The following is a 24,532-nucleotide window of genomic DNA, read 5'->3' on the forward strand; positions in this document are numbered from 1 at the left end:
GGGTTGACAGTTGAGAACAGACAGCATATTTGCTATTGCTTCTTTGGCCATCATGTGGGTGGCTTGAACTGTTGCAGTTCCAATATGTGGGGTTATCATGATGTTATCTAATTTTAACAACGGATGATTTCTGCAAGAAACAGCAAGAACAATGTATTACGCCTGCAAGAAGCAGAAAGAACAGCATGGATGTTACACATTACGTTAATTGTTCTGCTGGTTGCTGAGAACGGAACCTCAGGAAACAGCAACGACACTGATATGAAGGGGCCACGTTCACAGGATTGGCAGAAAATGTTGGTATATTTGCTTAGCCGTATTTCCATCCTCTGTACTAGCCTCGTTGCCTTGATGGGCAGTCAAGTTGACTTGAAAACGTGGGAAGGGAGAATAGCTGGTCATCAACTTAGGGTTGTGCAAGATAAGACGACGTTACGCTCTTAAGCAGCGAGGGGCTCCCCGTAGAGATCAAGATTATGAGTACAAGTTGCTCACGGTTTTAAAAGTTTCAGAGTAAGAGAATGAAAAGCAAGTTTTTCTACCTTGGCAGAGGCTTGGGGTATGTCACGTCCAGAGCAGCAGCCTTAATGATCTTATTCTGGAGAGCTTCCACCAATGCATCTTGATCAACAACTGCACCTGCATTGAAATGGTATCTTTCTATCATAACAATTCAATGAACACGTTTTCACCTGGGAGAGGGGAAAGGTCTCAAGGCCCCGGGGGAAATAAATTCAAGGATCTACTGCTTGTTAGAAAGTAGAATGTCTTTCTAGTAACCATCAACCAAACCAAAGAGAGACCGTATTTATTAGTCTCTCATTTGAGGAGGACTATGGTCCAGTGCATAGGGTATTTTCCTTCTGGGATATGCGTGTGGTCAGTCTTTTCCGCATTTGGATGCTGACTTCCTGGATCAGTATAGGTAGAAAATGGTTTCATTCTTTTATCTCCGCTTTGTTTATCGTTTTATAATCTCTCCGAGTCTGCTTTAAGACATACTTGCTCAGTACCAACAGATCTGTAACCCCGTGTGAGGTTTCTTTTCTGCTTAGCTGCTCCTCTGAAGCTTGCGTTTTTCCTCGTACCCCATAATCGTTCAACCTTTCGCAAAGAAGATGATTATCCCCACTAAAACAAGATGTCCTTGGGATAAGGCTTCAAAGATGCAGAATATCTGCTGGGCATTCCCACCTTGAACAGGGCCTTTGAACACCAGGCATTTGACTTAGTGTGCCAGAAATCCCAGCTGAAGTGCCTTTACACTAATACACATAACATGGGAAATAAGCAGGAGGAACTGGAAACCGTGATGTGCTTGGAAAATTATGATCTGGATGCTATCACAGAAACGTGGTGGGGTGAATCCCATGATTGGAACACTCTGATTGAGGGCTACAGACTCTTTAGAATGGATAGACAGGCAAGAAGGGAGGAGGAGTTGCCCGATGTTAGGAAGTGGATAGATTGTGAAGAGCTGTGTCTGAGTAACAGCCATGACCATGTTGAGAGCTTTTGTGTTAACATCAGGGATCGGTCCAGTAAAGGAGATCTACTGGTTGGGGTCTGTTACAGGCCACCTGATCAGGGGGAGCCTGTTGACCAGAGCTTCTAACTCCAGCTGCAGGAAGTGTCACGTTCGCGGGCTCTTGTCCTGATGGGCGATTTCAACCATCCAGATATCTACTGGGATAGCAGCACGGTGGGCAGCAGATAATCCAGGAGATTCCTGGAGTCTGTTGAGGATAACTTCCTGGTCCAGGTATTAGATGGACCGACCTGAGGTGAAATCTTACTGGACCTGGTGCTCACCAATGTGGAGGAGAGCATTAGAGGGGTTAAGATTGGAGGCAGCCTGGGCTGTAGTGATCATGCACTGGTGGAGTTTGCCATCTGGAGGAATGCAGGCCTGGCAAAGAGTAAAATCAGGACCCTGAACTTAGGAGAGCGAACTTCGGGCTGCTCAAGGAACTGCTGGGTGGGATCCCCTGGGAAACTGTCCTTAAGGGCATAGGAACAGAGCATAGCTGGCAGCTCTTTAAGGACACCCTCCTCAGAGCACAAGAGGTCTCCATCTGCCAGCAAAAGAAATTGAGCAGAGGAGGCGGGCAACCAGCATGGCTGAGCAAGGACGTGCAGCTTAAACTGAGGGGAAAGAGAGAAATGTATGCAAAGTGGAAGCAGGGTTGTGTAGCCTGGCAGGAATATAGGGCTGTTGTCCGCATGTGTAGAAATAGGATCAGGAAATCCAAAGCGCAGATAGAGCTGAACTTGGTGAGGGATGTGAAAAATAACAAGAAGGGGTTCTACAGGTACATAGACAGGAGGAGACAGGAAAGGAGGGGTCAAGGAGAGTGTTCCCCTTCTGATAAATGAGGATGGAGAAGTGGCTTCCTCAGACATGGGAAAAGCTGAGTTGCTCAGTAAGTGCTTTGCCTCGGTCTTCACTGGTGGTCAGACTCCCCATGTCTGCCAGGACCCTGAATCTCGAGGTGTGGGGTGAGAGGAGCAGATTCTGTCCCACTGTAACAGTGGAACAAGTCCAAGACCTCCTCATGAAACTGAATGTATGGAAGTCCATGGGGCCAGATGATATCCATCCTAGGGTTCTGAGAGAGATGGCTGATGTGGTCTCTGAGCTGCTCTCCATCATATTTGAAAAATCATGGCTGTCCGGTGAAGTTCCTGGGGACTGCAGAAAGGGAAACATTTCTCCCGTTTTTAAGAAAGGGAGAAAGGATGACCCAGAGAACTACAGGCCTGAGAGCCTCATGTCTGTGCCTGGGAAGATCATGGAGCAGATCCTCCTAGAAGACAAGTCAAGGCACATACGTGACAAAGAGGTGATCAAAGACAGCCAGCATGGCTTCAGTAAGGGCAGATCTTGCCTGACCAATCTGGTGGCCTTCTATGATGGCATCGATGGATGGGAGAAGAGCAATGAATGTCATTTACCTGCACTTCTCCAAAGCCTTTGACATGGTTCCTCACCCCATCCTTCTCTCCAAATTGGAGACGTATGGATTTGAAGGATGGACTGTTCGGTGGGTTAAGAACTGGTTGGCTGGTCGCAGCCAAAGGGTTGTGATCAATAGTTCTATGTCAGCGTGGAGGCCGGTAACGAGTGGTGTCACCCAAGGCTCAGTCTTGGGACCGGTGCTCTTCAACATCTTTATCAGTGACATAGATTATGGAATCGAGTGCACCTTCAGCAAGTTTGCAGATGACACCAAGCTGAGCAGTGCAGTCGATACACAGGAGGGATGGGAAGCCATCCAAAGGGACCTGGACAGGCTGGAAAAGCCGGCCCATGTGAACCTAATGAGGTTCAACAGGGCCAAATGCAAGGTGCTGCGCTTGGGCTGGGGCAATCCCAGGTATTTATACAAACTGGGGGAAGAACTCCTTGAGGGCAGCCCTGCAGAGACAGACTTGGGGGTCCTGGTGGACAAGAAGCTGGACATGAGCCAGCAGTGTGCGCTGGCAGCCCAGAAGGCCGACTGTGTTCTGGGCTGCATTAAAAGAGAAATGGCCAGCAGGGAGAGGGAGGTGATTGTCCCCCTGTACCCAGCTCTTGTGAGGCCCCATCTGGAGTACTGCGTCCAGGCCTGGGAACCCCCGGCACAAGACAGACACAGAGCTGTTGGAATGGGTCCAGAGGAGGGTGACAAAGATGATCATAGGGCTGGAGCACCTCTCCTGTGAGGAAAGGTTGAGGGAACTGGGCTTCTTTAGCTTGGAGAAGAGAAAGCTCCGGAGAGACCTCATTGCGGCCTTCCAGTAGGAGGGAACGTATAAACAGGAGGGGGAACGATTGTTTACGAGGGTGGATAGCGATAGGACAAGGGGGAATGGATTTAAACTGAGACAGGGGAGATTTAGGTTAGATACGAGGAGGAAGTTTTTCCCTCAGAGGGTGAGGATGCACTGGAACTGGTTGCCCAGGGAGGTTGTGGATGCCCCATCCCTGGAGGCATTCAAGGCCAAGGCTGGATGTGGCTCTGGGCAGCCTGGTCTAGTGTTTGGCAACCTTGCACTCAGCAGGGGGATTGAAACTAGATGATCTTTGAGGTCCTTTTCAACCCAGGCCATTCTATGATTCCATGTCTTACAGCAAGTCATCAGTTGTAGATTGCCAGCTATTTTGTGACTCGTACAGCACAGGGATATCACAGACTGAAGCTGAAGGGAGAAGGCCAGCATAATCACACGGCAAAACACAGCCTTCACCACGGGGCCACAACCACTTCCTGGAGACAGTCCTACCTCGGCTGAAGTTTATAAGAGTGGCTGTGGGTTTCATCAGCCCCAGCTCCTTTTTCCCAGTCAGCTTTTCAGTCTCAGCTGTCAGGTTCACAACCAGCATAACAAAGTCAGATTGCTGCAGCAAATCTTCCATCTTGCTGTAGTGGGCACCAACAGCCTGCTCCTCCTCCTTGCTCCTGAAGCAAAAATGGACACCCAATTTGACCCAACTATTTTTGACTGTTTTTAACAATCAGTCAGTCAGTCGGTCAACCAATCAATCGATCAATCAATCAATCCTAAGAGTTGTCTTGAACAGCATAGAGAGTAAGAGGTTTGAGGCCAGGATAAAGGAAGAGACATTGGCAAGTACCAGTGGTAGAAGGGAGGAGAGAAGGAGGTGGGTTAGAGAGGCCTAGAGGTAGAGGAGTGGCAGGACTCTGGAGGAGTGACGTAAATGTGAAAGCAAAGCACACAGGTGGCATCAAGTGTAGGATGATGGGTACGGAGAAGGTCTCCCATTCTTCTCTCCTGATGATCTATCTGTACAGTCCCCGTTGACTCCTTCCTTGCCTGACATGTGAGATAGAGCTTGTGATGGAAAAGGAAAGGGAAGCAAAGAAAGGGAACGATAAAACAGAGTGTGGATATTTGCCATCAATGTGATGAGTGAACCAGCTGGGCTGAGGAAAGGAGTGATGGCCCGGATGACTAGGGACGTTGCCAGAAGCCTGAGAGACGATTCTGGCAGGACGGAGTCTGGCTTGCTTGGCCTACATCTTCAGAAATGTTAGCTTCACCCTTCCTCCAAACCCGTCGATAGTTAAGAAGGGAGGAACAAGTACGGGGAGGCGAGGGGGAGCTGCTTCCCGAGGGGAGAAGCAGGAAACCAAGGTGAACAGTGGAGGCACGCTGCTGGTGTTCCTCATGTTACTTACAACTGTTGCCAGTGCCTAGGAAGAATGGGGACATGGACCGGAGCTGTGGTTTCCATTACTGCCCCTGGACAAGTTCCACACAGTAAACAGACATTTTTACCTGCGGTTCCTGTTGTGGTACAGGATCTTCATTTCAAAGGCTCTGGCTCTCTGAGCCACTTTATACCCGATTCTGCCCATTCCAATGATCCCAAGAGTTGCCCTGGTAACTTCGACTCCCAGCCAGTCAGCAGCAAAATACTTCGTGTCTGGAGAAACTGCTATCTGGCAGCCTGAACGTAAAAACATGCTAAACAGGTACGAACTGATGACAAATTCAGGTAAAAAAACACAGGAAAAGAAAAAGTTTCTCACTGTCCTATTAGTGGGGCTCTGGAATGTCCCTTACAAAACAACCTAAATAATTTTAAGCGGGGGGGTTGTCTTTAGAAGGTCTTGGACAGTGTAACGGTCAGGACTGGAAGCAGTGACACAGAAGAGGTTCTTGATGGTGGTATTCTGCTCAGAGGAATGACCTCCTTAGGGAAATAACGCTTCTGTGTCTGCAGTATTTTCTTTGAAGTTCAAAAGCAGATTCTGCAGCATTTACCACCCCACAAGCACTGCCTTCACTTCTTTTTTTTAAAGCAGGAGTAAAACTCACCATCTATCTCCTGGATCTCAACCCAATCTAGTCATCCTGCTTGAGTGGGGTTGAAGTTGTTCTGCAGATTCTAGCTTGGCCAGTGTTGTCATTAAGCCTTTATAATGTTGAACTTGAACTTAATAAAATAATGGCGAGAAAGTCCAACCTGTACTGCCATACCGCCAACATCTGCCTCTGACATGGTGGGCCAGCAAAATAAATTAGGAGGCATTACTTTTGCAGCAGTACTCACGTACTCATATAATTTCTGCTTTAGCAATGGGGACGTGGCCATTTCTAGATGCTGTGTACAACTATTAGAAAGTACAGAAAAAGGAAACAGAACAGTGGTGATATTTGATTTGGATGCATTTTAAATTCCGTTTTTCAGCTATAAACAATACCCTCAGTGAACATCCAGCTAGAACTATGCCCCAGACATCATTCTGAAAAGAGTATCATACATGACTTCAAAGCACACAATTTAGGCAAATGTCTTACTCTTGTCACTGTTGCCTTGAGAAGAGGCGGGACTTGAGAAAAGTAGAAGCCTCTGAAAACAGAGTCCTCAGAACACTTATTTTCTTTTCAATCCCAAATATTGATTCTGACAGATCATCTGTAATATGGGGAGGTGAGATGTGCCAAAGAACCAGATAAGATCCAGCAACATCTAAAACATTACCTTCCACTAGTCTTCTGGCAGATGCCAGCATTAAGGCCATTCCTATGTCTGCTGTTGAGTCAGCAACAGCGTGTGGGGTATTAGTCACTTTTACGCCGAAGTTAGAAATCATCTTCAAGTCTAAGTGATCCACTCCAACGCCAGAATTTCCAATGACCTTTAAATTAGGCAGGCTTTCTAGAAGATCCTGGTCGATAGTTGGCCTGAACTCAGACACAAAAATGGACTGGATTTTTTTGCCCATTTCTTTTTTGTTTTCAAGAAGTTCTTTCATGGTGATAACGCAGAAGTGTTTCTTCAGAAGTGCTGCAAGGCTTTCTTGCACACCGTGAGTTCCTCCAATATCCATAATCAAAAGACCTGGCAACTCCTGTTCTGCCATGACCTGCAGGAGTGAAATAGAAAAAGAGGAATAAAGTAGAGGAATAGAATAGTAGAAGCCGCTGTTTAGGAGAACATCCTTCAAACAGCAATGGTGTAGCAATCGTTTAAATTCACATCTGCGAATCAGGAAAATAATGGAACTCCATAGTCCTTTTGATGATACAGAAGAAATTCTAAGTCACTTGGGAGTAGCATGGTCTTACATTAGAATATCTTCATTAAGCACTGGATTACGCTGCAACACCAAGGTATAGTCATCTTCTTGGATCTAAATGCAGTTCAGGTCCTCTCATATAGTTTCATTTTAGTCCAGAAGCTCTCCTGCTTTCATACAAATCTGGTAGCTTCTTAACCTAACTCACAAATTGATTTATGTAAAGGGTGACAAGTAACTGCTGCTAGGAAGTTACTCAAAGTTGCTTGCCTATGAATTATGGTTGGTGAAGCTGCAGGTTGTGCTGGGAACCAGAGGTTCAGACAGGTCTGACAAACCTATGCCTGGAATGGGTTAGGTCTAAAAGAAATTGCCCAATGAAGGACCATTCTTGTGCAGCTACTGCACTGCTTGCCCTCATTGTTTTAAACAACTGCTTCTGAACGTATATCCTTCGAAATTAAGCATTAAAAGTCAATCTTTTGTACATCCATGCCTATAGGCTGAATCAGTGGGGAAGAGTGCTAAAGGTGACAGGCTAAGGCCCGCTGGCAACACAACCCTTTACACTAGAACTTTCCCCTTGCCCAGACAGTTTTCAGCCCAGTCCTGCCTGCAACAGCCCACACAAATATATACTGTGATAAGACAGAAGCTCTACAGATAGCCATATATGCAATTTGAGGGGTGAAACTACAGCCCTTACTGACAAAACCATGGCAGCAGCAGATTTGCTACATATTTTAGGAATATTCCTGGCTGATTTCATATGATTCTGTTTGTTGTGTTCCACTCACACATGTGGGTCTCTGTCCCATGCACCGTACCCTAGATTTGGGTTGTGCTGAATGAATCTGCACCTCTCTTCCACAGCAGTATTCTGATTAATTCTGGGCATGCTGTGCTAGGCAGAAGTTTCCTGCTGCTCCAGTCCTCTCAGACAAACCTTCAGAATTCAGCCCTGGGACAAATGACGTACTGTAAGTTTCTGGAAAGCTGTGATTACACTTCTCCCAAGCAAACTCAAACTTATTCCAGCTGCATCTATTAAATAAAATCTCAACAACAGTCATGTATATTTATATATCATCTTTTTATTGCCAACTGAAGTCTTTTGAAATCTGCCGGCTCCAAGCAGTTAGGAAAATACTGCCGCTATTCCCAGTTGTAGTCTGTTTATTTCTTGGAGTATCATACAACTTGACCTTAGAAGGAAATATTAGACTCCTCCTCTGGAAACAACACACAGAGAGAAAGGCAAGATAATCGTGACAGTGTTATTCAGTGTCTCAATTACCAGAACTTGATGCTACCTCAGCAACTTACTCTGACTGAACAGCAACTAAACCTTATGCAGTTACAGGACCGAAAACTGCTTGGACACTGGATATGGTCAACTGACTAATATATGTAAGTAAGGCAGGACTGTTTTACACCATTTGCTTTCATCACCATTATGAAAGCATCATCATCATTGTGACACTCAGAGTCAGACCCAGATTTATTTTAGAAGCACCTTCTAAACTTCACAAACAGAAAGACGACTCATGGAGAAGCCACAGTGCAGCACAGCAAGAGTTGATTTAGCTTTAAACAATTCAGCTTGTCCACAAAAAACAGGCTAAGTTCCACGTGATTATTCTGCTCGTTACTGTGGACATGCTGAATAAATCACAATTTCATCCACATTTGATGTGCATGGGAACTGTTTGCAGCGTTGCTCCAAGAACAAGCCTTCTGCAAGTACCAACTACAATCTTAAAAAAATGATATTGACAGCAACAGCATAAACACAGTTAAAGGAATCTTACAATGGGAAGAAGGCTCTCCAGATACTAACCTTGGAGCATGCGCTTGTCCTGTACCTCTGTCTGAAAGCCACACTTCTCCTGTCACGCCGATGTCCATGAGAAGCAATAGCTGGATTAATACCTTTACAAGCCACATTTGTCTGGTCAACCATCAAGTGAATAGATTTTAACAAATTCAGTGCTTTGCTCCTGAGCATAATTATTCAGATGTTGGATGTCTTGTCTAATGTACTAAATGTATCACCTGTTAAGGATATGACAATTTTGATTTGGGAACAGTATCATCTTCAGCATTGCTGACTCTTGCTTTATTTTTAAAATTGTCTCTCCTCATTTTCTCTTCACATAAAATGATCTGCTTCCACATACGTACACGTCCATCACCATTTGTAACACATTAACAGAATGTATGTACACTGATATCAAGTTCTAGTCCTTGCACTGAAAACTTTCAATATATGACTGAGATTAAGACAAACAGGCAAATAAACAGACCTACCCGTAGGTATTAACTTCAGTGCTGGTGTTTTCCTGAAATAGCCTTCTTTCTTTTGTGGAGCTTGACTCACTACTTACTTTCATAGCCACTGACTGGCACTGCTGTATCACTTTGGAATTGGCCAAATCATCACAAAACAAACCTCCATATTTTTCCTATCTTTGTTTTAAACTGAAGTTAATAACGTACATCACCCAGAATAAACTCCTCCCACTTACTTATCTACAGAAGAAAATTAATTACCTCAAAAATAACCAAATAATTAACCTGGTCTGGTTCCTTTCTGTTGATGCTTCTTTCACCGACAAATCTCACCGCTCCTGGAGGAATCGGCAGCACTTAACTTCCTTGCATTTGCAACACAGCCCCAGCTACCCACAACGCCCTCTGTGTCAAGGCCGATAGCATGTGACCCAGCAGCTAGTGCCAGAAACTCCTCCCAGAAATTTGAGCCACCCACTGCTTCAAGCACTTGCTTAACTCTTGCTCTACCTGACTGTTTTTGTCCAGAGGACAAATGACTGCTAAAGTCTCTGAAAGCTGTCAGTGAAAACCATGGCAAGTGGCACAAAACTCCAACACAGCCTGGCATGCAGATGGATGGGAGATCACTGCATGCTTCTGCAGGGCCATCTGAAGCAAGACTAACTTCTCTCGTTTCACTTTCCTGAAATTGAGTTTTCTAGACATCCCATGAGATAATGTAGAACAAGGGCTTTGGTACTGGTTTTTTTTTGAAAATTATGCACTTCGGTGGCAAAGTAACTTAACACAAACTCCACTGACTCTCCTAGGATTATTCCCCAAAGCACTAGTTCAGGTTTCAGTGGATTCTGTTGAAAATATGCTTTTCTTCGCTGTCTGCTGCTAGCTAACATTTTGAAAGAACGCAGTGTACAGGTGTGACTTTCAGGAAGCAAAAAGACTGGCCTGTGTCATGGACTTATGATTTTTGTTATTGGTATTCCACATCATTACATCATGTAGTGCGCTGGGAGTTAAAGAGTTAATGCTCCAGTTCAATGGTCTGTCCATAGTTTCCAGGTACCCTTCACAGAAGAGAAGAACTACATCTCCCAGAAGACTACACAGTTTCATTTCCATTTTCTGTTCAGAGGGAAAGATAAAACTGCTTGGGAGTCAAGAGGCTGCCCTTTTTTTACTGCTTGTCACTGTGGGTGTGTGTTCCCTGGCCATCTTGCCTTCAGCATTAGAGTAAGGCCTTTAGTTTTGGACACACTCTCTCTCATTTTATTTGATTAGCTTCAATTCAAATTATATCGTATTATATTGTGTTATCTCGCATTCCAATATCATATTTAGTAAATTAGTTTTCTCCCTTAGCTTGTTGTCACTGTTTTTTTTTAGGCCCATCTCCCCACCTTTTCCCGACCCTCCTTCCCCCTATCTCAGGGCATGGGTCTGTGCATCCCCCCGATCCCATTTAGTCACAGAACCAGGCCAAACCATGCCAGAAACATGACAGCCTGGAATGCCCTATCTCTGCCCGATCTCCCTATCTCAAGTCAATTCAATTCTGAAACCCAGCACTGCCAACGGAAGAATCCAGGTTTAACAACTGGCAATTTCATCAGAAATACTTATCTGGGGTGTTCAGGCACTGTCCTTTTAGTTGCCAGAGGCCATGGAGCATAAGATATTTGAGCATGACTGCTAGCAGAAGCCACTTCCAAGGATTAGCTGGGCACTATGAGACATATTGGAAAGAAACACAAAAGAACAGATATGCAGCTGTACTGCAGCAGCCTTAAATATATCTGTGTTTTCACCCAACACTCAAGCCACAACCAGCACTAGCTCAATTGTTAGGATGCTTAACACCATGGGTTACTGAATAGAGATCATTCATCATCAGGAATCGCGTGCAGCAGTTCCTTTATCACAGCCAGCAGAGGCACAGGTTGTTGTTAATGTTGGAGAGTGACAGCAGCACAAACCTGCAGAACGCTGAGAGAACCTTCATTTGATTTTCCCCCTGTCACCCAGCACCCCCAGGCTGGCTGCACAGACACCCCAGCACAGCTCCACGCTGACTGTGAGAAGGATAACACGTTGGTCTGCCTAGTTAACGGGCACTACAACACACCCGAACATTTCCGACTAGCACAGTACCAACAGCCCTCCTTCCCTGGTCGACCCGTGCCGCACCCCTTGAAAGAAGCCGCGCCCTTTGGACAGAAGCCGTGCACCGCGCCGCCGCAGCAGCCGAGCGGAAGTGCGCGGCGGCTCCGGTGGCTTCGTCACTTCCTCTGTGCCTCAGGCGGTGCTCGAGCGGCTGGGTCCCGCCGAGAAAAGGAAGACGAGGACGGGGCGGGGGCCTTGGGGTGCGGAAGGGCAGAGTGTGACGCGGCCCAAGCCGGGGGCTGCGGGGTACCGGTGCGGGAGGGGCAGGGTGTGGGCCGGCAGGGCTCTCAGCTCCCGGCTGTTCCTTATCGCCCCGCAGGCCGCCGCCGCACGCCTGCCCGCCAGGATGTCGTACATGCTGCCGCACCTACACAACGGCTGGCAGGTAGACCAGGCCATCCTGTCGGAGGAGGATCGAGTGGTGGTCATCCGCTTCGGGCACGACTGGGATCCAACATGCATGAAAATGGACGAAGTTTTGTACAGTATTGCTGAGAAGGTAAGGCGGAGCCGTGCCATCAGAGGGACGCTTTCTGCGCACGCTATCTCCAGCGTTCTATACAGAGCGTGAGGCGGGCTCTAGCCCGGTTTCTGGAGAGGTGAGAGCTCGTGCTAAAGCTATTTGGTGGGCTTTCATGAGCATCTCCTAAAGCTGTTGACTGCCCTGATCTTTGTGGTATTTAATGTGGTGAAAAGTACTGCAACCTCTGAACTCAGAACGGCTGGCTGTTCTTAGTCCATCGTTTCATGAAGGTCAGCATTGTGACCGAGGCAGGTGCTTGGTAGTAGGACTGCTGTGACTGAGTAACGTGGCACTCTTGCTTTGCAACAGCAATACGTGGAATCACGGAATATCCCGAGCTGGGAAAGGACCCACCAGGATCATCCAGCCCAAGTTCTGGCTCCGTGCAAGACCCACACCTATAGTTAAATACTAAGGCGTAACAGAACGCAGCAAGGAGCTGTGTCAGGATTTGATGTAGTCCTTTGGTGTTTAATGTGGCAGGAGCGTCTTATGCTCAGAATACTTCTCGTGTTTACTTTTGGCAGGATGCTTGGCAATTTAACAGACCTTTCTTCAGGTTGGGCTGACTGGGGGAAGAAAGGTCAGCGGAACTTACTGTTTAAAAATCTCCCTCTGCGGAATTGGCGGGTGAAAGTGGGAGGTCCTTCCTCACCTTCTAGCTTACAAGCCACGTTTGCATCTCAGCAGTTTTAAAGAGTGAGTACAAGTTCACTTGTACAGGGGTTTCCCCTAGAGCATAATACAGAATGTTAAGATGCTGCTATTACATGCTACACTGGAAGAAAAGGTAGCCGTACTTTACATTTAGGGTAGCCGCAATATTGTCTGTAGTTACAAGTAAGAAATCCGGTGGGCTTTTCTGTTCTTTACTCTTTCTTTGTGTTTGTTTATGTGAACCTCGCTGAGGAAAAAGAAACCAGCACACCATATGAAAATACAAAGGAGATTGTTTTCCCTGAACCGTACCCACTTAAAATGGTTTTGTCAGTGTTATACATGAAAAAGAAGCAAGATTTCACTGAGTGTAAAAAGAAATAACTGTAAGATGTAAGATGTTATGTTGAAACCCAGCTACAGCAAAAATGTAAGAGCTGAATTTCACAAAATTCCTCTGGTCCACCTTTCTCACTTTGAAAAAAAAGTATCTTTTTTTTGTTTTATTTGTTTGGGTTTTTTTTTTTTTAAGAGGAGGTTCAAAGATTATAAAGGACACCCCTTGTAATGAGGTACACCGCCTGCCAAATTTCTGTGTTAGCTTGCCTGTAAAATTATAGGTCTACAAGAAATACAGTTCACGCATGCATATGAGGGCTGCTCCAAAGCAATGCCTCCGATGTTGGCTCACCACGTCAGAGGCGGATGGTGGTGGTATGGCAGTAGAGGCTGAACCTTCTTGCCAATATTCCATGATGTTTTGTTGCTGTGTGACAGATGACAGCAGAGGGGCATTCTGACAAAATAGCGTCCGCAGTGGAAGTGCAGATGAAGCAGAAATGTGTGACTGATTTTTCTCCATGAGGAAAAAAATTGCCTTCATTGACATTCATGGATGCTTGCTGAGCTTTTATGGAGACTAAACAGTGAATGTGAGCACAGTGAGGTAGGTGGGTAGTACGTTTCAGCAGTGATAATAGTGACATGAAAGATAATCCATGTTCTGGACAGCTCTCCAGATTTTTCCAAGTGTGCAGGCTCTTGTATATGGCTGGTGAAAATATGTAGCTAATGGTGGTGACTATGCTGAAGAACAGTGTTCTGTAGCTGAGAATTCGCTCTATCAAATAGTGATATTTTACTCTCTCTGTTGTAGTTTCTATGGAAATATACAGGTGACATGCCTTCTGGAGTGACCTTCATATATCTTGCCTTGCTGTGAAAGTGAGTCATCTCAATGAATAGCTTCTTTTGGGAAAGTGCTGGTTCAGGGAGGATTGTTCAGATGTTTTGCATTTACTTAACCACAGTCAAGTGTGAGTAGCTGTGTCCTTTTTTTTTTTTTTTTTTTTTTTTGCTCAAGCCTTAGTTGTGCCACTGCCTTTCTATTAAGGTTACAGGAAAAGTAGAAGGAAAGTTAATCCATTTATTTACCATAGAATCACAGAATGGTTTGGGCTAGAAGGGACCTTTAAGATCATCTCACTCTAACCCCCCTGCTATAGGCAGGGAAACCTCCCACTAGACAAGGTTGCTCAAAGCCCCGTCCAGCCTGGCCTTGAATGCTTCTAGGGAGGGGGCATCCACAACATTGCTGGGCAACCTGTTCTAGCGTCTGTGCCCTCACAGTAAATAATTACTTCCTGATATCTAGTCTAAATCTTCCCTCTTTCAGTTTAAAGCCATTTTCCCTTGTCTGGTCACTTCATGCCCTCATAAAAAGTCCTTCCCCAGCTTTCCTACAGGTTCCCTTCAGATACTGGAAGGCCATTATAAGGTCCCCCCAGAGCTTTCTCTTCTCCAGGCTGAAAAGCCCCAAATCTCTCAGCCTGTCCTAATAGGGGAGCTGCTCCAGCCCTCTGATCATCTTCGTGGCCCTCCTCTGGACCTGCTCCAACATCTCCATGTCCTCCTTGTGCTGGGGGCCCCAGAACTAGCGTTTCAGGAGAGCAGAGTAGAGGGGCAGAATTACCTCCCTTGACCTGCTGGTCCCACTCCTCTTGATGCAACCTAGGATACAATTGGCCTTCTGGGCTGCAAGCATACATTGCCAGCTCGTTTTGAGTCTTTCATCAGCTGGCATTGCTAAGTCCTTATCCTCAGGGCTGCTCTCCAGCCCTTCTCCACCCAGTGTGTATTTGTGCTTGGGATTGCCCTGACCCAGGTGCAGGACCTTGCACTTGTCCTTGTTGAACTTCATGAGGTTGGCATGGACCCACCTCTCAAGCCTGTCCAGGTCCCTCTGGATAGCATCACTTCCCTCTAGGGTGTCAGCTGCACCACTCAGCTTGGCGTTACCTGCAAACTTGCTCAAGGTCCACTTGATCCCAGTGTCCATGTTGCCTGCAAAGATGTTAAACAGCACTGGTCCCAGCATTGATCCCTGAGGAACACCACTTGTTACCAGTCTCCACTTGGACATTGAGCCATTGACCACAACTTCCTGTTTGCAAGCATCCAGCCAATTCCTTATCCAGTGAGTGGTCCATACATCAGATCCAATTTGGTGACCAGGATGTCATGCGGGACATTCACACAAGTCCAGGTAGATGACATCAGTTGCTGTTCCTTTATCCACTGACACTGTAACTCCATCATAAAGGCCACCAAGATTGTCAAGCATGATTCGCCTTTGATGAACCCATGTTCATTACCACCAATCACCTCATCTTTATTTTCCATGTACTTTAGTAGGGTCTTCAGGCGGATCTGCTCCATGATCTTTCCAGGCACAGAGGTGAGACTGACTGGTCTGGATCTTCTTTTTTTTCTCTTCTTGACAATGGAGGTTGTGTTTCCCCTTTTCTAGTCAGTGGGAACTTCACCAGACTGCCATGACCTTTCAAATATGATGGATAGCAGCTTGGCAACCTCATCCGCCAGTTCCCTCAGAACCCATGGATGGATCTTGTCAGGTCCCATAGTTGCATAGTGCACCTTCAGGTTCTTTAGATGGTCTTATACCTGATCTTCACTTAGAGTGGGCAGATCTTCCTTCTCCCAGTTCTTTCTTTGCTTTCTGCAACTTAGGCAATGCAGCTAGAGTCCCTGACAGTGAAGACTGAGGCAGAGAAGTCATTGAGTACCTTTTTTCGTATCCCTCCTGACCAGCTCTCTAGTTTCCTTCCAGAGAGGGCCCACATCTTCTGTAGCCTTCCTTTTATTGTTGATATACCTGTAAAAATCCTTATTCTTCCTTTTTCTGTCCCTGGCTAGATTTAATTTTGTCAGGTTTTTAGCTTTCCTAACCTGATCCCTGGCTGCTCAGACAACTTCTTATTAGTCCTCTCAGGTAACCTGTTCTTGCTTCCACTCCCTATAGACTTTTTTTTTTTTTTTTTTTTTTCACTCCATTTAAACCACGAGTTCCTTGTTCATCCACAAAGGCCTCCTGGCATTCTTGTCCATCTTCCTTGGGATGCACTGCTTCTGGAATTGGAGGACATGGTCCTTGAATACTGACCAGCTTTCTTGGACCCCTCTTCCTTCCAGGGCTTTATCCCATGTCACCCTTCCACCCTGAAGAGGCGGAATTCTGCTCTCCTGAAGTCCAAAGTAGCAACCTTGCTGCACATCGTCTTTGAAGCCCTAAGGATCTTGAACTCCACCATTTCATGGTCTCTGCAGCCAAGGCTGCCCTTGAGCTTCACATTACTCACCAGCTTCTCCTTGCTGTTGAGGACAGGTTTCAGCGTAGCACCTTTTCTTGTGGGTTCCTTTACCACATGGAAGAGGAAATCATTGTCAACGCATTCCAGGAACCTCTTTGATTGCTGATGCCCTGCTGTGTTGTCTTTCTAACAGATATCAGGGTGGTTGAAGTCCCCCATGAGGACCACGTTTTGTGAATGCAAAGCTACTCCTGTCTGTTTATAGGGGGCCTCATCCACTCAGTTTTCCTGGTCAGGCCGCCTATTGCTATACCCCCACTATGATGTCTCCTTCCCTTGCCTTCACTTTAACCCTAACTCATAAGCTCTGTGTCAGCTCCTCATCCATCCTCAGATGGAGCTCTGTGGACTCCAACTGGTTGTTGATGTAGAGGTTGACACTCCCTCTTTCTTCCCTGCTTGTCTTTCCTAAAGAGTTTATATCCATCTATTCCTACATTCCAGTCATGAGAGCTATAATGGTATTCTTAAGGCTGCCCTGAAGACAGACTCACAGTCCCTGCAGGGGTAGACAAAGAGACTCTATGAAACCCTGCAGGACCTGAATGAAAGGCCTAGAGATGGCAGACCCAATGCCCTGAAGATGCTACAGACAACATGGGCCTCCCCACTTAGAATCCAAATTATGGGCACTGATAATTGGGTAAGACCCCAAATTGGCAGTGACAATAGTCTTCTTCTCCCTGCCCCTGAAAACCTAGAACCTGGTACCTATAAAATAGAATGGCCTTAGAAGGTACCAGTAGGACCAAAGTGGTGTGGCCTACTTGCACCTTGGGGGAGATTATTGGAGGTTGGGGGATCGGTAGTCCCTCCAGTAATAGGTACGTGGCCTGCAGACATTGTGGTCAACACTCCGGTTTTCATCACTAAAGGGACCTTAATCAAGCCCCTGTGGCAAATCTGGACTCCCCGTTTAGTACCCGATATAGTTATGCACCCTCAGATATCGGGCCAAAGGGTATGGTACAGACAGCTGGGACATGCCCCAGTGCAAGCCCAAGTGTTGACCCAGTACAGGAACATGGTCTGTGTCCTGCCATGGAGGGCGGACCTACCTACCCCTTCTTGTACCTCTAAAACATCTGCTACTCCCCGTGAGTCTCTTTGAGTCCACAGGATCAGCAGGAGGAGCAACATGACATCAAGATGCTCCAGTATCACTGTAAAATCAGCGTGACACCCAGTGGTGGACTATATGGGACTGATGGAATGTGAGCCGAACCTTCCCTGGTCCAAGCAACTACGTGCCTCCAGAAGAACCATCATGTACTGGCCCACAAAGGAATGTGAACTTCAACTGTGAATCAGTCATCAATCGTCTTATATTTTGTCAGTCGACACCGTGACAGGCAAATTGTACAAAGCGTTGTGGTGTACTGGATCACCATAATGGAAAGGCTTACCTTCAACCTGCTCAATCACTGGTTCATGCCATGAAGGAGTGGAGTGTAGCGGAAATGCTAAGTCATGGCCTGAAACAGTGATTGAATGCCTGGTGGGAAGGCAGGACCAACGCAGGGGAGCTCAGGTGTGCATGCAGTGCATCTGAGTAACCAGAAGGGGTGGAGCCAGGATCCACCCCTTCCCAAACCTCATTTAAGAGTTGGCAGTAGAGGTGAGGGTGTCCTGCTGAAGATCCCTGTCTACCTGAGACTTTCTGAAGGTAAACAAATTTTCTTCCTTCATTTCTGTATCCATGGCTGCTGCATTTGGGCGTGTCCTCATTTGCTGCATCCAAGGTCTTTGCAATAATAGCAGGGTGGCAGTACTTTCCATCACATTATAGCGTTAGACCCTGTAGGCATGCTCACGCCTGTAACTGTTCATGCTTGTTCCCCATGCTCTGTGCATTAGTGTACAGGCATTTGAGTTGGGCTCCCACTGAGGCTGATTGGAGTTCCTTTGTCATGCACTTGAGATGCTGTCTTCCTGGCCTGTGATCCTGCTCCAGGCCCAGGGTATCCATTACTGCCATCAGCCTCAAAGTGGGATGGGTTGCAGATCCCCTCTGCTAACAATTCTTGTTTAAAGCCCTCCTGACTAAATTGGAAAGCTAGTTGCCAAAGATGGTTTTTCCCCTGCTGGGGATGAATGAACCCCATTTGTCCCCAGAAGATCAGCTTCTCAAAGCTAGTTCCATGGCATGAGTAGCTGAAGCACTGTTCATGACACCGCTCCCTTAACCATGTATTGATTTTCTTAATTCTATCAGCCCATCCCTTTATCTGGGAAGACTGGTGGAAAGACTGCCTGTGCTCCCAAGTCCTCCAGTGCTGTTCCCAGCTCCTTGTAGTCCCTCTTGATACTCTTCAGGTTGCTCACAGCTACCTCATTGGTGTCATGGGTGCCTACATGAAACAGCAGCAGCGGGCAGTAGTCAGTGGGACGTACAAGGTCTGGCAGCCTCTCTATCACATCCATGATGTGAGCCCCTGGCAAGCAGCAGACCTCTCTAGATAGTGCATCAGGTCAACAAATGGGTGCCTCTGTACCCCTCAGAAGAGAATCACCCACTACTATGACCCGTCGCTTTTTCTTAGTTGGGCTAGTTGTTATGCAACAGGGAGCTGGTCTGTCTGCCTTACTCAGTTCTGAGGACTTAAAGTTTCTTTTTCCTTCTCAGTCTGTAGAACTGAGAAGCAGTTCTGTAGAGGCACCTCAGGTTTTGAGGCAAGCTTCTTCCTTCTGTTAGTCTTTGTCTTGGTAAATGCCTGGACAAATTGTAAGCGGTAACAAAATTGTTGATTGTTGGTTGTAAGCAATGCATTTAGCAGTGTAATGTTTTTCTCTTCTCCCATGTAAATTTAACACCTAAACTTACAGAATAATTGGAATAAAAAAAAGTAAGATATTGACAATAGACCTGCAAGTTCTTGCTTCACTGCGTTTGCAGCCTTTCAATTCAATAATGCAAGTCTGCTGGGCTTTTTCAACTTGAACTGCTGCAAAAGCTATTTTCAGTTCCTTTTATTTTTTTTTCCTGCCATTTCCTTATCCACAGGGCATCTAAACATAAAAAACAGACAAATAAAACCCTGTTTTGTCTAGAAACTTGCTAGGAAGATGCGAAGATGTAATCTTCATTCTGGTGTCAGATTTCCTTCGATAGTTGCTGTGAGTGCTTTGGGCCATCAGCTAGTGTTGGGAGACTTATCTTTTTGAGGGACTTGAAGTCATAAGGAAAAAAATAGTTTTACCTCCACCAGAACTGTAGGGAAACTCCATGTGATTGTTGCCCTTTCTCCTAGCTGTTGGTCATATTGCTGTGGTAATCTGATGCTGTAGGAATGCAATAAATTTGTTGGAATGATATTGTTAATGAAGACTATTGGGAGGGAGAAATGAGAATTAGCTGGCATGTGATTTTTTCCTCTGTGTTTCCCATTTACCAGCTAAGTGTGCCGAAGGATCTACAGAATCTGTACTTTAAGGTCTACCTTAATGTTAAGGGTCTGACTTGTACCTGTTTTATGGTCTTGAGCCATTTACTGTTAAGATTTAATAGGTAGTCCACATGAACAGATACAGTTCTGTAAAGTATTAAAATGCTGGCCTGCAACTCTGGTGAGGCAGTAATGTTCTTTTGTTTTTTTTTGTGAATATTTGCCTAGTAACTGAAACTCCTATTTGCAGCTACTTTGAGTGAAGAAAAATGCCAAAACTGAAGCCCAATCTATGAAAATAAGTTTTGATAACATTTTGTGTCATTGCTGTTAGGCTTTCTGACTCCAATGGAAAGCAGCTACAGTGGCCTAGACAGGCAAAGTTTTGAATTAAAAAAGGATAAAAGATGTCAGAAATCTTGCTTTTCTGTTGGCAATGCCTTATATTCTCAGTTCTTGAGGAAATAGTAGGTACTGTTTGAAAAGAGATATATCCAGTGGAATATCTTTTTGCAATGGAGTATTTATTATCCAGGAAGTGGCTAACTTACTTCAGCAAACTTACTACATTTCAGCATTTATTATGAGGTTACGTACTTTCACAATAAATTTTTGTTCTCTTCATCTTCTAGAACGGCACAAGTTTTTTTGCGCTTTGTACAGTAAATTTTATTTAAATACCTTAGAGGAGTCTGAATTGTTACAACTGCAACTGCTTTTACTTGGTGTGGTTTGCTTCTTCAGAGTCACGTTTAATTCTGGTTCTGATGTCTCTTGTATCACATCTGTAGTTGTCACTTAAGTCAGAAGGAACAACAACTAAGCCACTGCTGCACTGAAATGAGAGCACTGAAATGAAACTTATTCTGTATGGGGATTTACAGCTACCTGAGGGATGCATTCGCATTGCAGTGGACGGGGAGAAATTGAAATAGTAAGGAATAAGTCTCCACAGACTTAATAGCTCAGATATAGGTCAGCTCTTGCTTCCATGCCAGCCTGAATTCAGCAGTACTGGAATTGCTTTTGTCTAAAATGTAGCCTAAGCTAAACAAACCTTACAAAACATGGCTGGCTCTCTGTAAAGGCAGCTCAAGGACTCTGTATTGCTGAGGACTGGCTCCAATCTTACCAATGATAAGTAAGATAGTAAGTGCTCCTTCAGGCTGTGAAACTGGTCAGTACTGTGCACAGAGACATCTGAGTACTTCTGCAGAGCTCTAGCTGGTATTGAAAGAAAATGCTTTTTGGTGATGAGCCTGTCCAGTCTGTTGTGCCACTGAACAGTAGATATGGCCACTGTTGAGCTTCTTCAGCACCATTTATTTCATCTCACCCCTGTCTTTATTTCATTCTTAGGCCTAAATCCCAACCCGTCAGGCAGTTGCATGCTAACACCATGTCATACGCAAATGTAGCAGTCAGCATCCAAACATAGAACAAAACAGTGTACTTTCTTGAGCCAAGTGGTTTCAGAGTGGTAACCACTGTGAAAGAGTATCTTCATTGTGGTCCTTGGTTCTAATCTTACTAGACTTGAAAGCAAGAAGTAAATCTGAAAGAAGAAAGCAAGGGGAAAATAATAGAATTTCTACATATTTGAATTCAAACTGAAGAGTCCTCTCTGGCTTTGAGGTCCACTTTGGACATCATGCAAGGTTTTGGGTAAGCCACCGTGTCATCAGTTCCACTTCTCTAGATGAGTAGCTTTCTTTCTTTTATTCCCATGTAGGAGAGAAGGGAGATTCAGTTAATGTCTAAGATACTCGTATTATGGTGGTAACTTGCATATGTGCAAAGGTGATTTGAGTGAAAGGCTTCTTTTGAGTGAGTTTTCCTAAATAACTTGGCTAAGACTTGAATGAGATACCTAAGTTTCAGAAGATAAGCGAATGCGTTCCTGAACTCTGATTATTGTTTCTAAAAAGGAATCTTCAAATTATTTCTTAAAACCTGCTTTTTGCCCCGTAAGGCAAACCTGAGAGAAACTCCAGTTGGTTCTTGGAACTGTTCATTTTGAACGTCCTCTTAAGTTTCTTAGGTATCTTTCATGTAAAATTGAAATGGCCACGAATGGCATTAGGTAGGAAACAAAAATGTGAAGTTAATGTCTTAAATCCTGAAAGAAAATATCTGTGTAAGGAGAGCACTACACCACTGTTTGGTTGTTCCTGAGTGATTTGTGCACGGCGAGGCCTCCTACCTGATAGTGCAGGGGAGGGCATGGGCTTCATTATGAGCTGTCCCAGGCTGCATTATGAGTGGCTGCGTGTGGCTCACAGGTTGCACATGTCTGATACATTGCTTTTGTATTTTCTTTTTCCTTCTCCTTAGGTAAAAAACTTTGCTGTTATTTATCTTGTGGATATCACTGAAGTACCAGACTTCAACAAGATGTATGAGTTGTACGATCCCTGTACAGTCATGTTTTTCTTCAGGTACACAGTAGTTCTAGAATGTAATTCAAATGAATGTGTTTTAGTACAGTGTCTCAGTAGAACTACAGATCACTTACAAATCCATATCAGTATACTGGTGGTTATATATCCATTGTTCTAGAAAAGTGTAAACTCTTACCAGGGAGTGTAATAATAGGACAAGGGGTAGTAATTTTAAAATAAAATAGTAGATTTAGATGAGATGTTAGAATGAAATTCTTTACTCAGAGTGGTGAGGTGCTGGTTTATCAGAGAAGTTGCAGATGCACCATCCCTGGAGGTGTTCAAGGCCAGGGTGGATGCAGTTTTGGGCAAGCTGATCTAGTGGAAAGCAGGCCTGCCCACAGCAAGGGGTTGGAACTGGATGATCTTCCAGCCCAAACCATTCTGCTACTCTGTGACTGAATAAGAAAATGCCTTGTTTTGCAAGGCATTTTAGCATAGTAACATTATTTTGATGATAAAGCATAAATTAGTGATAGTCAAAACTGGTTTTATTGTCTGTTGGTTTAAGTTATAAGTTGAAAATCCATGTATAAAATGCTGCGCTAATACAGCAGTCAGACTTGCTCTAAAGATGTACCAAAAGTATTAAAAAGTTTTTTGGAGTTGTGACATCTCTTTTGAGATAAAATGTACTATTGACAGTTGTGGAATTCTCATGTTAGACAGTCCTGGGAAATAAATGCAGGTAATGAGGATTATGATGAAGAGTAACTGCACTGAGTAGCAATCGTGATGTGGAAGCATGTTTGCAGTCTTGATTGAGGTTTAGGAATAGGCAATAAAATGTCAACTGGAATGTGACAAAGAGCTTTCACTCTTCTTTGAGGCTTATTTGCAAACTTCTTTATGTTAAAATACTTATTTTGAAACCTACAAAGCATCCTTGAAGGGGGGGATAGATGAAGGTTTGTGGGTTTTTGGTTTGTTTTTTTTTTTAATTATGCTGCTATTAACCTGTCTGTTTTCTTTTCTCCTTTTAAAGGAACAAACACATCATGATTGATTTAGGTACAGGTAATAACAACAAGATCAACTGGGCAATGGAAGATAAGCAAGAGATGATTGACATTATAGAAACTGTTTATAGAGGAGCCCGCAAAGGTCGAGGTTTAGTGGTATCACCAAAAGATTATTCTACTAAATACAGATACTGACATTTTGTTGGGGCTGTGCTTTTTTTATAACCCTTTCTCCACTTAAATTTATTTTTTGTATGTGTGTACATACATATGTATATTAAAAAAGAAATAAACAATCTTTCAATGTTGAGCATACTCCTAATTATTTAAAACCTTTGAATTCCACTTGGAAGAGGAAGGGACACAAAGCCTAGAACTGTCTGACTGCAGTAGCACTCTGGTTTTTTTTGTCTTTGTTGTTCTTTAAGTCTTTAATCTCTGTTGTCCTTTTGGTATGATGTATTTTTCTACACAAAAAGCCTATTTGTAGAAAAACACTTCAGCTGTCTGTTTGCTTGTGTGTTGTGGTTTAATCCAGCAGGTGGCTAAGTACCCCGCAGTCATTTCCAGTGGGATGGCAGAGAGAATCGAAGAGGAAAAAAAAAAAAAAGGGAGAACTCATGGGTTGAGATAAAACTATTTACTAAGATAGCAAAAAGGATAATAACATATATATATATGAAACATATACATTCATATATATATTATAACATGTATATAATGAGTGATGCACAAGTAATTGCTCACCTTCCCCTGCCCAGTGCCCAACTAGTTCCCCTGTTCAGTGGAAGAGAGCAAGATGAACTCCTATCCCTTTCAAAACTCCTTCTGCATGAAGTCATGGTATGGAATATCTTCTTGGCTGGTTTAAGTCAGCTGTCCTTGTTCTGTTTGCTCCCAACTCCTTAGGCCCTCTGCTGAGAATGGCCTTGGTTCTTACGGTCTATAGCTCTTAGCAGCAACCATAAACATCAGTGTGTTATTGACATTGTTTTTCTCCTAGAACCAAAACATAGCATCATACCAGGTACTCTGAAGAAAACAATGCTGTCCCAGCTGAAACTAAGACATTTTGTTACACAAATGTCTGGGAAGATTACAGTATAGGGTTATTGTTTGTTTTTTTTTTTAAATAGAGAATAAAACAAGTTCCACTTATTTGCTTTAATGTTCTTTAAAATGGGGAATGAAAACGTTACTGGATGCAAAATCATAACCTCACAGAGAAAGGGTAATCACTTTTTTCAGGATTTTCTTGCATAGCTTTGTGTACAGTAAGAAATAGGAATTTACTAAGGTGCATGTATTAATATTTAAGAAAACTAAATTACAACATCTTCTGTGATTCACACCTCACCTTCCAGCAAACCCAACTGGGTGTGATGATGGAATTTCTTTTTCATAAT

General features: G+C 44.5%; 2 protein-coding genes and 1 long non-coding RNA gene across 3 annotated transcripts; 2 read left to right on the top strand and 1 right to left on the bottom strand.

The window, feature by feature from the left end:
• On the bottom strand, nucleotides 4-11,478 carry LOC110393475 (probable 2-ketogluconate reductase; the record flags this gene model as incomplete). The annotated part of the gene is made up of 8 exons (XM_021386367.1): nucleotides 11,300-11,478; nucleotides 9,609-11,049; nucleotides 8,872-9,086; nucleotides 6,494-6,878; nucleotides 5,284-5,455; nucleotides 4,267-4,442; nucleotides 543-639; nucleotides 4-130 (listed from the first exon to the last, which is right to left on the bottom strand). Coding segments are annotated over exons 3-8 (1,125 nt in total), but the record flags the coding sequence as incomplete, so codon positions are not given.
• Nucleotides 11,549-23,436, top strand: TXNL4A (thioredoxin like 4A). The gene is made up of 4 exons (XM_021385617.1): nucleotides 11,549-11,686; nucleotides 11,806-11,985; nucleotides 22,058-22,161; nucleotides 23,150-23,436. The coding sequence occupies exons 2-4, from the start codon at nucleotides 11,833-11,835 to the stop codon at nucleotides 23,319-23,321; spliced, it is 429 nt and encodes a 142-aa protein (XP_021241292.1). The 5' UTR covers nucleotides 11,549-11,686; nucleotides 11,806-11,832; the 3' UTR covers nucleotides 23,322-23,436.
• LOC110393116 lies at nucleotides 11,992-13,699 on the top strand. The gene is made up of 2 exons (XR_002434800.1): nucleotides 11,992-12,708; nucleotides 13,444-13,699. It is a non-coding gene; the product is annotated as an uncharacterized LOC110393116 (long non-coding RNA).

This window comes from Numida meleagris, chromosome 2, assembly GCF_002078875.1.
Source record: "Numida meleagris isolate 19003 breed g44 Domestic line chromosome 2, NumMel1.0, whole genome shotgun sequence".
NCBI lineage: Eukaryota > Metazoa > Chordata > Aves > Galliformes > Numididae > Numida > Numida meleagris.